The sequence below is a fragment of the Nicotiana tomentosiformis genome, chromosome 4, assembly GCF_000390325.3.
Source record: "Nicotiana tomentosiformis chromosome 4, ASM39032v3, whole genome shotgun sequence".
In the NCBI taxonomy this organism is placed as follows: domain Eukaryota; kingdom Viridiplantae; phylum Streptophyta; class Magnoliopsida; order Solanales; family Solanaceae; genus Nicotiana; species Nicotiana tomentosiformis.
In genome coordinates this window covers 115266890-115281583 of record NC_090815.1, presented here as the reverse complement: position 1 = coordinate 115281583, position 14694 = coordinate 115266890, and the positions used below count along the sequence as shown (strand labels likewise).

At 34.6% G+C, this 14694-nt stretch overlaps 2 protein-coding genes and 1 long non-coding RNA gene across 4 annotated transcripts; 2 read left to right on the top strand and 1 right to left on the bottom strand.

The window, feature by feature from the left end:
- The first annotated feature begins 2037 nt into the window (after positions 1-2037).
- On the top strand, positions 2038-2834 carry LOC104116148 (cyclin-D5-3-like). The gene is made up of 3 exons (XM_009626947.1): positions 2038-2262; positions 2338-2418; positions 2505-2834. The coding sequence occupies exons 1-3, from the start codon at positions 2038-2040 to the stop codon at positions 2832-2834; spliced, it is 636 nt and encodes a 211-aa protein (XP_009625242.1).
- Positions 2835-3284: 450 nt separating this feature from the next.
- Positions 3285-6622, top strand: LOC117281453 (uncharacterized). Of its 2 annotated transcripts, none has more exons than XR_004512079.2 (4): positions 3285-3377; positions 3471-3529; positions 5543-5805; positions 6343-6622. It is a non-coding gene; the product is annotated as an uncharacterized lncRNA (long non-coding RNA). The 2 variants fall into 2 exon arrangements; XR_011415601.1 differs by having other exon boundaries at positions 3313-3377; positions 4894-5805.
- On the bottom strand, positions 5103-14279 carry LOC104116147 (calcium-transporting ATPase 1-like). Its single transcript, XM_009626946.4, has 7 exons — positions 13584-14279; positions 12441-12495; positions 10418-12357; positions 9773-9931; positions 6689-6860; positions 6158-6456; positions 5103-5787 (listed from the first exon to the last, which is right to left on the bottom strand). Exons 1-7 carry the CDS (start codon positions 13758-13760, stop codon positions 5539-5541), a joined length of 3051 nt encoding a protein of 1016 aa, XP_009625241.1. The 5' UTR covers positions 13761-14279; the 3' UTR covers positions 5103-5538.
- Between the last annotated feature and the right edge of the window lie 415 nt (positions 14280-14694).

The window sequence follows — 14694 nt, the reverse complement described above, 5'->3', positions numbered from 1 at the left end:
TCCAAAATATTTAAAACAACCAAACATGAAAAAATTTAAAAAATTCATACCAAACACACCCCTCTTTTCCCATTTTTGTTTCCATCTCGTGAAGCTACACCTATTGCAAATACCATATAAAATTCATGATATTGAAAGCCCCATTTTTGGTGATTTTTGGAAATGAAAATAACTCTTATGTTATTTACACGTGAAGAAAAATACTTTCCAACTTTACTCAAATCAATAGATATATATCATGTGTTTTTACATATATTTTTGTAACTTCTATAATTACTAATACTAGTTTATGCTATATTTTACCATGATCTATCACTTATTCATAATTAACTGAAAAATATGATACTTCCTCGGTTTCAATTTATGTGACAATGTTCGAATTTCAAGAGTTAAACGAATTATTTTTTACCGTAATTTTTTTATATGCCTTTTAATATTTTAAATTATTAATTATTGTGACTTATAGTATTTTTATGTAGTTTTCAAATATATAAATTTTATTTTAAAAAATTTAAATATTTTGTAATTAAATACACGGTCAAAAAATAGGAAAAACTACCATCTATAACCCCTCAAAATTTTAATAGCCCATATTTTTTTTACTTACACGAAATGGCCCTTCGGCCCAAACATATTACATCTAATAGTCCGAAATATCTATTTTGTATATTTTTTGTATAGTGGCAGTCTATTTTGTATATCTTTTGTATAGTGACAGCCTATTTTGTATAATGACAGTCTTTTTAGTATATATTTAGTATAGTAACAGTCTATTTTGTATATATTTTGTAGAACGACAGTCTAGTGTATATAAATTATATAGTGGCAGTCTATTTATTATATTTTTATATAGTGACGGTCTATTTTGTATATATTTTGTATAGTGACAGTCTATTGTATATAAATTGTATAGTGACCGTCTACTTTAATATATTTTTTATATAGTGACAGTCTATTTAGTATATATATTGCATAAAATTTGTATAAAGAGTGTACCGTGCATCTTGCAATGTATCCATAATATATCATTAATGTATTCCGAGCACTTTTGTATCCAAAGTGTATAGACTATTGTACAATGTATAGATTTTGTATATATTAAGTGTATTGTGCATTTTACTACGTAGTGATGTAGTAAAATGTATATATGAAAGATTTTCTAGAATTTAATATTGTGTTAAAAATTACAATGTTGATAGTTATTGACAATTTATATCTATTATATAGTATTTATTTGAATGTACATTTACGTTCTTTGTACGTAAAGGGGTATTTGATTTAAAGAATGAAGAACATATTATTGTGTATTAAATAAATAAATAAACCTATGAAACAAAAACCATAACACTAAGGATATATTATTTTGAAGATGACCGACTGCTTTCATCTAGCAAATTAAGAGTCAACAACAACAAGGATATATTTTTTTAGGTTTTATTGTACACTATTCTATTTTTTATAATTGAAAGTTTTTTTGATTTGGTTAGAAAATTAAAATAGTTCTGTATTTCACGTTGTTTGGGGATTAAAGATATATTTTTTATTTTTAAAAATGAGATTCTTAGAAGAAAAAAAAGCATTTGAAATATCTGGCGTCGGGTTTGGGATGCGTTCGATGGGGCTTTTTGTTTCATCAACTGACTATTGTAATTAATTAATTTCTGGCCAGTAACCGTTAAAAGTTTGGCCGAGCAGCCAACAATGATAAAAGCTAAAAAAAATATCACGTAAATTGAGATAGAGGAACTGAAGAAGTATCTTGTAAAATCTAATGATTAACTTTTTAAAATTCTTGTGTACTTTCTAAAAAGCTTAGTCAATAAAGTTTGACTCAAAACCAGCTCATCAATTTCAATATTAACTGCCCATTTTTTTCTGTTATTTTTCCAGTTATATAAACCGGTAGTTCTTTGTGTAATAAAAATATCACAAGAACGCGCCAGAAAACTTAGCAGCATCAAAACGGTTACCATATAAATGTAGAAATAAGAGAGAAAAATCAAAGAGAGATAGAGAGAAAAAAAGAAGAAGCTAAAGATGGAAAATCCTGGTTCAAGTAAAGCAGAAGTGCAGCAATACACATACAATGTAGCTGAACAATTAGATGGTGGCAATGATGATCATACTGATGATAATTACATGCAGATATTATACAAGAAAGAAATCGCCAACCCTATACTCAATGATCAAGAAGCTTTAAACATTATCAATGAGAATTGGATTCAAGAATTTCGCACTGCTGCAATCCACTACATTCTCAGAGTTAGTAATCAAAAACCCCATTAATTAATAATGTGAAAGAATTAATACTGATTTTCTTATTTTATTTTGATGCAGACAGGGGAAAGATTTCAGTTTAGAATCCACACAGTTTACACGTCAGTGATATATCTTGATAGGTTTCTTGCTACACGGACAGTAATTGTAAGTGAATTAAGATTCCTCTGAAAATGGTAGTATTATTGATTGGGTTATTTTCTGAATTGCTATAATCTTGTTTGTAGAGGGGACAAAACTGGTCAATAAGGGTAATAGCAGCAGCTTGTTTATCATTGGCTGCAAAAATGGATGAAAGCAGAGACACATTGCCATCATTATCAGAATATCCTATGGAAAATTTTGAATTAAATAGTAACCCAATTAATGCAATACGGATGACGGAAGATTTGATTTTAGATGTCCTTAGATGGAATATGTGGTTTGTCACTCCTTTTGCTTTCACAATATTTTATTTTCAATCAAGATTCTGCAGAGAAGATTCAAGAAAAGATTATATTAGAGCCAAAACTATGGAGATCATAATGAGTGTACTTAGAGGTAATGAGGTTCTTTAATTTTCCCTGTTCAATTCGTAGATTTATGACAGTAATTATAGTTATTAAGAGTTACCACTAAGTAGGTGTTTGGACATACAAATTGTAATTTTTGAAAAAAAGAGAGTAGTATTTGGAGTTAAGTTGAAAAATGATATTTGAACTTTCGAATTTTGTTTGTATATGCATTTCACTTGAAAAAATATTACAGTTTTATGAGTGGGGATTTTTTTTTTTTTTTTTTTTTTTTTTTTTGAAAAAGTAGACAAAAACCACTTTTTGATTTCTGAAAAACTCATTTTCGAATTTTTTTTTTCAAAAAAACTTGCAAAATTTCTTGGACAAACACATTTTTGAAAACAAATTGAAAAAAGGAAAAAAAATTTAATGGACAAACAGGGCCTAAAAATTTGCCTAATTTGTTGTGCAGATGTGAGGTTAATGAATTACAGACCATCTGTAATAGCAGCAGCTGCAACATTATTAGCACTAAACCAAAACTTGACCAAGGAAGAGCTTGTGATAAAAGCCTTGCTTTTAAATGGAGCTGCGTTTCTTCAAATTGTGAGTCTTTTTTTTTATTAACTTTTTTCATATTCTCCTCCGGATTATATATGTTATTTGTATAATCTAATGTAATTACTGTGTTTGATTCAGGATAATGTGTGTTACTGCTACTATAAATTGTTAGAGCTGAACAAGAACACCACCTTCAGGTAAAAAAGAAAGCTCCCTTTTGAGGATGATGAGAAACAATCTCAAGAGAAGAAATAAAGAGTTTTTGCCAAGAATTCTTCTCAAGAATCAGATTGTAATTAGCTTCCTTTTGTTAAACACTACATTGAATATGAGCAAATTAATAGATGTTGGGAGAGATTAGAGGGAATAAAACTAGAATGAAAGAATTCTTCCTTATTGTAAGGATTGTTGAAGTTAGTAAGTTGAGTGACCGATAGTGTAAGTAATACTTTAGGATATGAGTTTGCTTCTCTTTCTTTTCATAATATACCAAGTAAACTCTGATTTTTAAGGGGTTGAATTTGTTTGAATGTTTAGGGGCATTGCCTTCTCTTCTGGACGTACGGTGTGGGTACTTAATTTTTAAATTCCCCCCCCCCCCCCCCTTCATATTGTGAAATCTTTATATTCCCTGGTAACAAAAAAAAAACCTTTTTAAAGGTTAAATTTCCTTGTTGATTTACACGTGTTGTATCACATCCTTGTGTACTTCATTTTGGCGTATTATTTATTGCACGAACAATCTCTATATCTCATTCTTTGACTGCGTTATTCATTTGATGGTGGATGGACTGATCAGCTGTTTTGTTGTTTCCTTATGCTCTTTAACTTGGGGTTCAATGCAGTAAAAAACTCACAGATTATAAGCTCTCAAATGATGCTTAGGAGAACAAATATAGGACGGGATTAGAACAAATCTAATCCATCTCTAACTTACTATTTCAAGAATTTTTTAAATTATTATTGTGAGCTCTGGGATCTCTGTTTGTTACCCTATCAATATGGTAGTTGTAAAATGGAATAGCGGAACATATATTTGTTTATCAATGAGTGCACCTAATCGGTCCCAGGTAAAATAGGGCAAATGCACAATGAAATGTAGTTACATTCATTTCATTTTTCTCTTTACCCCTACTGCCTTGGAAGGGCAAAGAGTCTATTTAATTCTTTGTTTGTTTATTTTTTTTTTTAACCTTTGAATTTAGTTTTAGGCACAAGTAAGCCAAAATCATTTCATAATCCTTTCTTGTTGTTAGCTTCTCCCTTAACATCACAAGTCCTACCTTGGACAGTTGGACTAGCCTTTTTCAAACTGCCAAGGCTGCCACTATACTGTTAGTTTTTATGGATTTCATGGTGTTTTTAACGCTGAAATCATTTTTCATTAAATATTACTAATTTCACCTCAATCTTTATTCTTATAACTATAAATCATAACACAGCTTATGTATGTGTAGAAGTTGCCGATAGCACAACTATCAACGTCTGTCCAAATTTTTACAGTTTGACCTAAACTAAAGCATGCACATAGCTGTGAACTGAAACCCTATCATTTTTACAGTTTGGCCTATACTAGAGCATGCACATAGTTCACATACCAGTAGTCGAAAGGTTAAGCATTTACTGCAAAAGTAATGGACCATATGCTAAACAGACTACAGAGCGAGATGTAGATCGGAAAATCGTTCGACAGAGGTCCTAAACCATCTTTAGACGAAAACGTTGAGATAATGACAAGGTAGTAACTTCAGTTACCTCAAAACAACGATGGAAAGATCTAGTAATGGTTGAAATAAGTTAATGGAGTTCAAACAAAAAGAGAATAAGGGATATGATTGTTCCAAAATATTGATATAATGATCCAATGAAACAAAACCAACCAGAAGCATACCATATCAAGGTGTCATTACAACCATGACATGTTCAGAAGACGTTATACTTCACAAGTCATTGATTCAAAATTTCAAATCCCCTTGAGGTGTACAAGAGAGCGCCAGCCGTCCAATATCTTCAGAACCGTTTTTCCAAACGTTATAAGAAGCTGTCGGAAATTGATAAAATTGACCAACCCTTGCTTTTAAGTTAAGATCTTCAACCTTCAAGTCTGTGCTTTGACACTTCTGATTGATAGCAACTTAACATTTGAGTCGATGCCCTTGAGTGATGTTCAAGCAAGTTGTCACTTACTAGTTCCTCCAACTTGATTTCAGGTTGATCCTACTGGGATCATCTTGATGGCAGCAGCAATCGGCATGCCAAGAAATCCAATTGCAACACTTGTAAACCACTGGTGCCATGTAAGTGGACAAGTGCTTGCAAAGGTACCAAGGAATTCAACAATAATGATCTGGAATAGAACTGTACAACCGAGGACGCTGACGAAAACATAATTGTTCAATATACCATTGAAGACATTTATCTTGTCCATATCTCTAGAGCTAATCTCATTGAACACCTGCAAGAAAACGCAAAGGTAACACTTGAGTTTTACTAGTGGATTTGAGTGAAGTTCTAATAAATGGCAGAAGTTCCACGCTTCCAGCAAACTGTTTAGTAACCTCCGCAATCAATTTAAATGTGGAATTGAGATGACATACTTTTTTCCATTTAGCAGAAACATTAATAACTACTAATGCTTGGAAAGCTTTCATGATTACTTGCAGTGATCTATCTGTGTTTTGAACTCACTTTACAAATATCCATTAACATCAACAAAATGTGAATCTACTCAAGAAATAGAAAAACATGACAATATAATTTTTTGCTAATAATGCATTAGAAAGTCGTGAAAGATTATATATTGAAAAGGAAAACTGGAAAATTACCTGACAGAATACAAATGAGTTGAAAATGAGTGTGTTAAGAATCAAGTCGGCATCTGAGCCATCAAGATGAAAGAGAGCTTTGCCTGAAGTCTGAAGATACCATATGACTACAAATTGGTAAAGAGATTGTCCCAAAATGTTCCTCCACATGACATTGCTAATGAAGTTCCCCTTCCTTCCTACAGGGGATCGCTTCATCAAGTCACCATTAGGAGGTTCAGTAGCTAGAGCAAGAGCTCCCAGGGTGTCCATTATCATGTTAACCCATAGAAGCTGAACAGCAGTAAGCGGAGCATTCCCTGAAAATGCATAGAAGATACATCTCAAAATCACACCTTTAGGGGAAAATGTGTTAAAAGTAGTAAAAATTACTTCCCGCGTTTCAATTCATATTTATGTAGCATTAAAATATGTAAATTGTATTTCAAAAAGATTGAAAATTCCATGTCCGAATTCAACCGAAAAGCACTCTGAAAAGGTTCACATAAACTGAAATGGAGGGAGTAATTTTCTTAGGTCAAGATACGCTACCTGTCAAACAGGCTGAAGAAAAGTTGACAATCAAGGCAACAACATTTACAGTCAGCTGAAATTGAACGAACTTTTGAATATTCACATAAACTGAGCGCCCCCATTTGGCCACAGTCACAATTGTTGAGAAATTATCATCTAAAATTATGACATCAGCACTCTCTTTAGCTACCTGGAACAGAAAGCCAGACAACATGATGACTACAGGCAGATAAATGAACATTAAATAACCATATAATGTTTCCACTATGTCCTACTACACGAAGCAAGATGATACAACTAATCACTTTCACTTCGAAGCCCAAATTGTAGAGGGAACATACTATGTAAGGGCACTTCAAATCTTTGAGCAAGAAAATGGGAGGTTTAACAAGTTGCTGAATGACAATTTGCAGCTTCTATAAATGCTAGACGGATAGCAGCTCTTTAGTTTTAGTAAGCCAGAATTAGTAGAAGGAATCATAGGATTCTAAAATCATGGAGTGCTTGGTTTAACAGTACAACTGCCAAATCTAATTACAAAGATTTCCTTATCAAAAATAAAATCTAATTACAAAGTTTAAATAGCTAAAAGGAAGCTGGACTAATACACATCAAGAGAGAAGTCATTCAGGAAAAACCCACCAACAGCACTTGTGAGGTTATACATATTGAACATCAATGATTAACAAAATAATAATCATATCTATACTCATTACAACACTGTATAACAGAATCTATATAATTTACAATCTTTGGCCAGGAATGTAAAGATCAAATGAAATCTAAATTGTATAGAGAAAAGCCTTAATAGGAACTGCAGTTGAAGCTAGGTTGCTTATGGCGTTACAGAAGGAAGATACAAAAAGAGATAATTCCATTAGCACTTGGCAGATAAAAGAAAGTGGAGACATGCCAAAACTTCTTATTTTGTGGTAAGAGTAAATTCTTTGTGAAGAAACAATAGGCTGGTGAAAGAAAGATCATGATTTCCTTAGCAATAAAGAGAAAAGAAATCCATAAGCATGCAGCTGGAAAACAAAGAAAGTAGAGCCCTGTCAAAACTTCTAATTTTGTGCACAGCAAAATTCTTTGTGAAGGGAACATTAAGTTCGCGAACAGAAAAGCATCACGACTCCTACAGTACAGGACCAAATTAAGCATCTTGGGCCAGAACGCACACAACTAATACATCCTTTGAAGGTAAATCACATTACAAACTTCCTCTGAAAATTTTACAGTTTCATTTTTTTGGGAGAACGGGCCAGGAATAGCAATGTAAGCACAAATAATTTATTTAATTTCCCATTTTCATCATCTAATTTGACCTAGCACACAGATTTAAGTGCAGAGTGCAGTTACTCTATATGCAAGTCAATATTTTTTGTCAAACATTCTAATATTACCCCCAGCATGGTTAATTAATTGGTCAATTTACTAGTAGTTTCTTGTAGAGTGAAGATACTACGTGGAACTTTTGTGTGACAAAAACATAACTTTTGTTCATATAAAATCCAATAAGGGAAAGTGCAATTTTCAGTGGAGTGGAATATAACAAATATGCTAGCACTTTGCTAGCAAATAACAAAAAACTCTCCCTCTTTAATCGACAATTATCCTTCCAAATCAAAAAAATGGTTCAGTGTCTCATATTACTATTTTTCTTTTAATGATAATGATGTCCGGGTCAGCTTGCGTGCACCTCAACTATTCCATCGGCTACCTGCTACCTCCCACTAGCACAGGTGCCGTGCCGATAACTCTGCCAGCTAAGTCTTAGGCAACTTAGAAGAAATCACCTAATACTTTTTGTCTCTGTTGGGATATGAACCTGAGACCCTCATAGTTCTCTACCCACTTCATTGACCATTAGGCTACTCTTGGGTGCAACAAAAAAAAGGGCAGTGATAAGTAGGGGTGTTCATCGGTCGGTGCTGTACGGTATTTAGACAATTCGGTTCGGTATTTTCGGTATTCGGTTTCCTAAAATGTTATACCAATACCGTACCTAATTAAATTCGGTATGGTTCGGTTTTTCGTCTTTCGGTTTATTCGGTACGGTAACTTCGGTTTGTTCGACTCTAAAGTAACTTTTTGAACGTAACATTTAGGGGAGAAAAACACCTTAACTAGCCAGCAAAATTAAAATTATAACTAGCCAATAAAATCAATCTTATGAATGCAGCAACACTACACATCATATATGAGACTTCTATAAACAGGAGCATAAGATTAGAATAATGTTTACAAACTTCTTCAATATGTAAATATGTCTGCTCTAAAGCTCTAACTTGCATCATCATAAAGAATGCACCGGACACCAGTAAGCTTCTCAAAATGTGACCAAAATAAGTATTTCACAAGTGTTGTTTACAGAAACCATTCTGTGTAACATCCATTAACCACATAGACAAAAATAGGTGGCGCGCAGGCTTTAACAAAAGAACATGGAACTAGAAGCCAGGCACAGCTTACAGCGAGAGAGCTGGAGAGATTTGTCTATGGTCTGTCTAAGTTGAAGTAAGGTTTGAAAATGGTGGATTTTAGATTTCTAAACCTAAAACTAAAAGGGGGAAACGACTGGGTGTAAGCAGGTAACCAAAAAAATGGGGGGAAAGGTACATATAGTGAAAATAAAAGGTGGGAAATATTAAAAAAAAAATAACTAAGAATAAAGGGAAGTATATTTTTATAACTTTTATATTTATGCTATAAATAATATGTATATTATGTAATTTAGTATGTATTTCGGTATTTTTTATTTTTTTAAAAAATACCAAATACCATACCTAATACCAAATATTTTTAAAATTTAAACCAAATACCATACCAAATACCAAAAATTTCGGTTTCGGTATGGTAATTCGGTATTTACCGAATTATGCACAACCCTAGTGATAAGAAACATCACTTTCATAATCTCCCTTCTAACGTTCTATTCAGTTAACATACACTGGATAGCAGTACTTTTGACATTGGATTATCTGCAGCTGAAATAGCGGGCAGTGCTCTCAAGATTGCAATTGCTTGAAAGATCAACAAGTTTCAAATCAAACCACTCTTGAAAAAATAATTCATACTAGTACAACAGTATTTAAGTATCACCTCAGTCCCAGCAATGCCCATAGCAAGACCTATATCTGCTTCATGCAGGGCAGGAGCATCATTAGTGCCGTCACCAGTCACTGCAACAACTTCTTGGAAGGTCGTACGTAAATGTTTCACTAGCGTATGTTTATCCATTGGAGAAGAACGTGCCATCACCTAAGGAAGTAGAAGAAGAAGAAGAAGATATTACTTTCAGATATTAATCTCTGTATGTCACCCAATCAGCAGCAGCAAGCAAACAAATGAGATAAGCTAATCCACTAGGAAAGCTAGGAGAATCCAAACAAACGATCTCAGATTAAGATAATCAGCTTGCTTTGCAAGCATAACAACAACAACAACAACTAAACCTCTGTCCCAAACAAGTTGGAGCCTATATGAACCCTCTCACTAGCCATGTTTCTCCATTCAAACTCATCTCAAGCCAACAGTATATCAAATAAGTACTAGAAGTTCATCACTTGCTGTGCATGAATGTAAAACAACATTTCTTTACTTGATAGGTGAAGTGAAACTGATATGCTTTAGATTAAATCACAATTCCATTATAACCAAAATTGCTGTAAATAACAGTATTCGCATCAAAAAGACCAGGAAACAACATATGCATACATCCAAGTGAAATAATAATTTCAGAAGCACCTGTAACTTTGGAATAATTTCTTGCAGCTCAGCCTCACTCTTCATCCTAAATACTGGACCTTCGATTGCAATACCATCATCAGTCAGAATTCCACATTCTCTAGCAATTGCTTTAGCAGTATTTATGTTGTCTCCAGTGACCATTCTCACAGTGATTCCAGCTGACCTACAAATTGCGACAGACTCCTTGACACCAAGACGAACTGGATCTTTAATGCCTACAATTCCTATGCAGGTATACCCCTCAAAGGGGATAGGATTTTCAGCAGGGTACTCATCACTGATGTCCTTGTAGGCAAGGCACAAAGTTCGAAGAGCTTCATTAGCAAATAGTTCAATTGTATCTTTCAGATTGTTAATCGAAGCTTCATCTAGAGGAACAATCTCACCACTAGAGCTCAGGACACTGTCACAAGCAGCCAAAATTATTTCAGATGCACCTTTACAGTGGGCACGGAGACCTTTTCCAGGAAGTTCTATAACAACACCCATTCTCTTCTTCATTGAATTGAATGGCTCAACCTTTACAAGTGTTGATGATTGACGCTCTTCCTGGAAATTCCCTCCAAGCAAAAGGCCAAATTCCAAAAGAGCAGCTTCAGTCGGTGTTCCCAGGATTTCAATCTTTCCATCTTCATTCTTAACTATTTCTCCTCCAGTGTTATTGAATATAGACTGGATTAATATTCTCAATGCAGAATTAGAAACTTCAGAGCAGAATTTAGAACCATCCTTAGAGCTTTCAATTTCTGTGATTTTACCGCAAATGCATGCTTTTACAACTGTCATATGATTAGTCGTCAGTGTCCCAGTCTTGTCACTACAGATGGTTGTTGCAGAACCCATCGTCTCACAAGCAGCCAAATGGCGCACAAGTGCCTTATCATTCATCATCTTCTTCATAGCAAATGCCAGACTCAATGTCACAGCTAAAGGAAGCCCCTCAGGAACAGCAACCACAACAATTGTAACTGCAATAGCAAAGTATTCCAGCATTTCTTGGGCATCATCCATAGACCAGCTCCAGTGGGACCCTTCCCGTAGTTTGTGGCTATACAAGCCTTGCACCAAGACAGCAAATGTGATGACAGCAAAAAACAGACCTATTTTGCCGATAATAGTTGCCACTCCATTCAGTTTAACCTGCAATGGGGTCTCATCATCTCCTCCTTCACTGAGAGTAGCCATCAGTTTACCCCACTGAGTTCTCATCCCAACAGTAGTGATAAGCATTTTACAAGAACCATCACGAACTTTGGTTCCAGAGAGGAGAAAAGGATTTTCAGCAGTCACGTTAATGGGTTCACTCTCTCCTGTTAAACTTGATTCATCTATCAACAAAGAAAATCCAGAAAGGAAGAGTCCATCAGCTGGTACCTGATCACCAATACCAAGATGAACAACATCACCAGGAAGTAAATCATATATTGATATTTTTTGCCTGTAGCCATTTCTAGTGACCTGAACTGTAATCTTTTTCTTCTCTTTATCTAAATCCTTAAACTGTAAAGATTGTCTATAGTCACTTGTAGCAGTAACAAATACCACCAGCAGGATACTTGCAACAATACCAAGTCCATCATGTGCGCCTTTCGGCCATCCTTCAGTTATTATGCCAACAACCAAAGACACAAAAGCACATACAGCAAGTATCATAAGGGTCGTATCTTGAAGTGCTTCCCATACAAAAATCCAGAAGCCCCTTTGTGGGCTCTCAGCAAATTTATTGATTCCATAAATTTCTTTTCTTTGGTTAAGCAAATCGGCAGAAGTACAAATACCATCGGTGATTGATGTTGATAGCTTGTTTGCAATACCCTGAACCGCACCATGGACTTTCAGCTTCCTCAAATTGTGGCCCTCGACTATTGATCCCAGCTCATCACCACATATTTCAAACCCAGCAGCTTTCACTTCCTCTGGGACAGTGTAACTTACTCCTGATGATATTCAGTTGATTATCAATTAAAGAGGCAAATTTAAATACTGGAAACTGGTTTCACTGAAATATGCAATTACACACCTTGGATAAAGCTAAGTGCAGCTTGTGAAACCAGAACAGCAACTCTTAGTTTCTCCTACATTAGTGAAAATACATATCATACCAATTTTTCAGATAGAAGAATGGAAAAACCAACTCTCTGAAGTCAAAAAGATACGGTTCAGATTACTTCTTTTTCTTAATGAGCAAATTTTACTTGAGCACAACACAGCAGAAAGATGTTGCTTGAAATGCCTTCCAAGAAATTTAAAGAAATTTGAAAAAAGGACAGCCCGGTGCACTAAGCTCCCGCTATGCGCGGGATCCGGGAAGAGCCCGACTACAAGGGTCTATAGTACGTAGCCTTACCCTGCATTTCTGCAAGATGCTGTTAAAGAAAATTGAAAATTGCAGTTCATGATAGCCCCCCCCCCCCCCCCACAAATGAGTGAGTTTAACAAACTTTGTTTAAATTAAAGTGCTACTGAAACAGTATGAACTTTAGAAAAGCTCCAAAGCAAGTGGTGAAAACTGTAACAGAACAACCAATGATATAACTCTTTCAGAGCTTTACTATACAAAAACAGGAGTAAACCTACAAAAATTTTGAAACTAACTTGTTAAGGAGAATTTGGAAGAAAGAATGCCAACAAGGCACTTGAATCAAAACATTGTTTCAAAGACGCTGTGGAACTTCTATTCTAAACTACTCTTTTTTTTTTTTTGGAGAAATCTCCGAGGGCCAGTAACGCACAGTTCAAAACTCGATGGATAATGGGTCCGCTCCTCTATCCTACTTCACTTGAATACCAGGCTTTTGTTTGCAGCAGATGATTTTTCCTCTCCATTAAAGCTTTTTCTTTTAGGCAAATTTATATCAACCTCAATCCCAAACTAGTTAGCATGTCTATATGAATCATCTATACTCATTCTGCCATTTTGCTATATTTTCTTTCTAAGCCAAATTCCCCAAAAAAAAAATGTTAACAGTCCTTTTGCTGCTTGAGCTTGTTGCAGCTATAGATTGTATGTGTGGAAACAATAACCGAAATATCAGTTTCACAATAACATTTACCATGTAGATCCTAAGGGCAAAATTGGAAAGCGAAACATGAAATGGAAAAGTTAACTAAAGCAGATATTTTGTAGTAACAAACCAATAATTGCACAGATATTTGTATAAACCTGATTGGAACGCTGGATAGCGCGAGCTTCGAAGCGCTTGGAAAGATTCGCTGTGAATCTGAACCTACGCTTCGGATTTTTCACGAGCCAACACAGCTTCCTCCATCTCTGTAGCGCTTCCTCCGATGAGTTCTTCGCTTTTACTTCTCCAAAATTCTCCTTAATATAATCCTCCATATCTCTTCAACTTCTTAACTACAGCAGCTTTTCAAATCATAAGCTTAAACTCACTAACAGATCGAGATATTGTTCGTATAAACAAGTGTTTATTCTCTAACAGTATCGAAATTCGTTACTTAGCTTTCCACTGTTTATATTATCCGTTTAGTACCTAATACGCCGTTACAACTTTAGAAAAAGAGGTTAACGACAGTGACTACTTTTGCTTCACTATTGACTAGAGAATGTACTGTTCAAGTCAAATCTAAGTTTGATTCTTTTGAAAAAAACAAATGAAGCAGTTGAGAATGTAGAGAAAAGAGATCTGCTACAGCAGTTTTGTGTAACGGATGAGAGCCGCCGTGTGGTCCGCCGCGGTTCAGCTTATGGAATTGGGGGTTTCCGAAATTGGCGGTGGCGTGTAATGGAAGTGGAACAAGTGAGGAGTCAAATGGTGTGATGGGTTGCTCTTGGAAATTATTAGATGCGTGACACTACACGGTAGGACAAGTATGCAATGTCAAGGCACATACCGAACCTTCCCCTTAGATACTTTAGACTTACATGATAGTTTGGATTTAATATTTTGAGCGGCAATATAGTGGTACTAAGTTTATATAAAAATGTACTTGGAAAAAAGTTCGTTTAATAACGTTATTTGGATAGTTGTAACTTTTTAAAATTTTTGTTACTACTCATAGTATTTTGTGAACAGTAAAGTTTGATTGGATCCTTTTTTTTAACCTATTAACCTATGTGTTAGAGGCGGGCCATAATTTAAAGATGACGGGACACATGAACGTACTGATTAATCAGTGCCCAAATCGAAATTTTGATTTTAAGGATTTCAAGAAAAACATATGACATTTTTGCATACATACATTTATATTTTCATAATTTTTATCAAAGTTTAGGAGTCTATTAATCTCTCTTATCTAAGCATAGGTTCGCC

Coding starts and splice junctions, on each gene's coding strand:
- LOC104116148 (XM_009626947.1), top strand. CDS start 2,038: ATGGAAAATCCTGGTTCAAGTAAAGCAGAAGTGCAGCAATACACATAC. Junction 2,263..2,337: donor CAATCCACTACATTCTCAGA/GTTAGTAATCAA, acceptor ATTTTGATGCAG/ACAGGGGAAAGATTTCAGTT. Junction 2,419..2,504: donor GGTTTCTTGCTACACGGACA/GTAATTGTAAGT, acceptor TCTTGTTTGTAG/AGGGGACAAAACTGGTCAAT.
- LOC104116147 (XM_009626946.4), bottom strand. CDS start 13,760: ATGGAGGATTATATTAAGGAGAATTTTGGAGAAGTAAAAGCGAAGAAC. Junction 9,932..10,417: donor AAATTATTCCAAAGTTACAG/GTGCTTCTGAAA, acceptor CTACTTCCTTAG/GTGATGGCACGTTCTTCTCC. Junction 6,457..6,688: donor TTCTTCAGCCTGTTTGACAG/GTAGCGTATCTT, acceptor ATGCATTTTCAG/GGAATGCTCCGCTTACTGCT.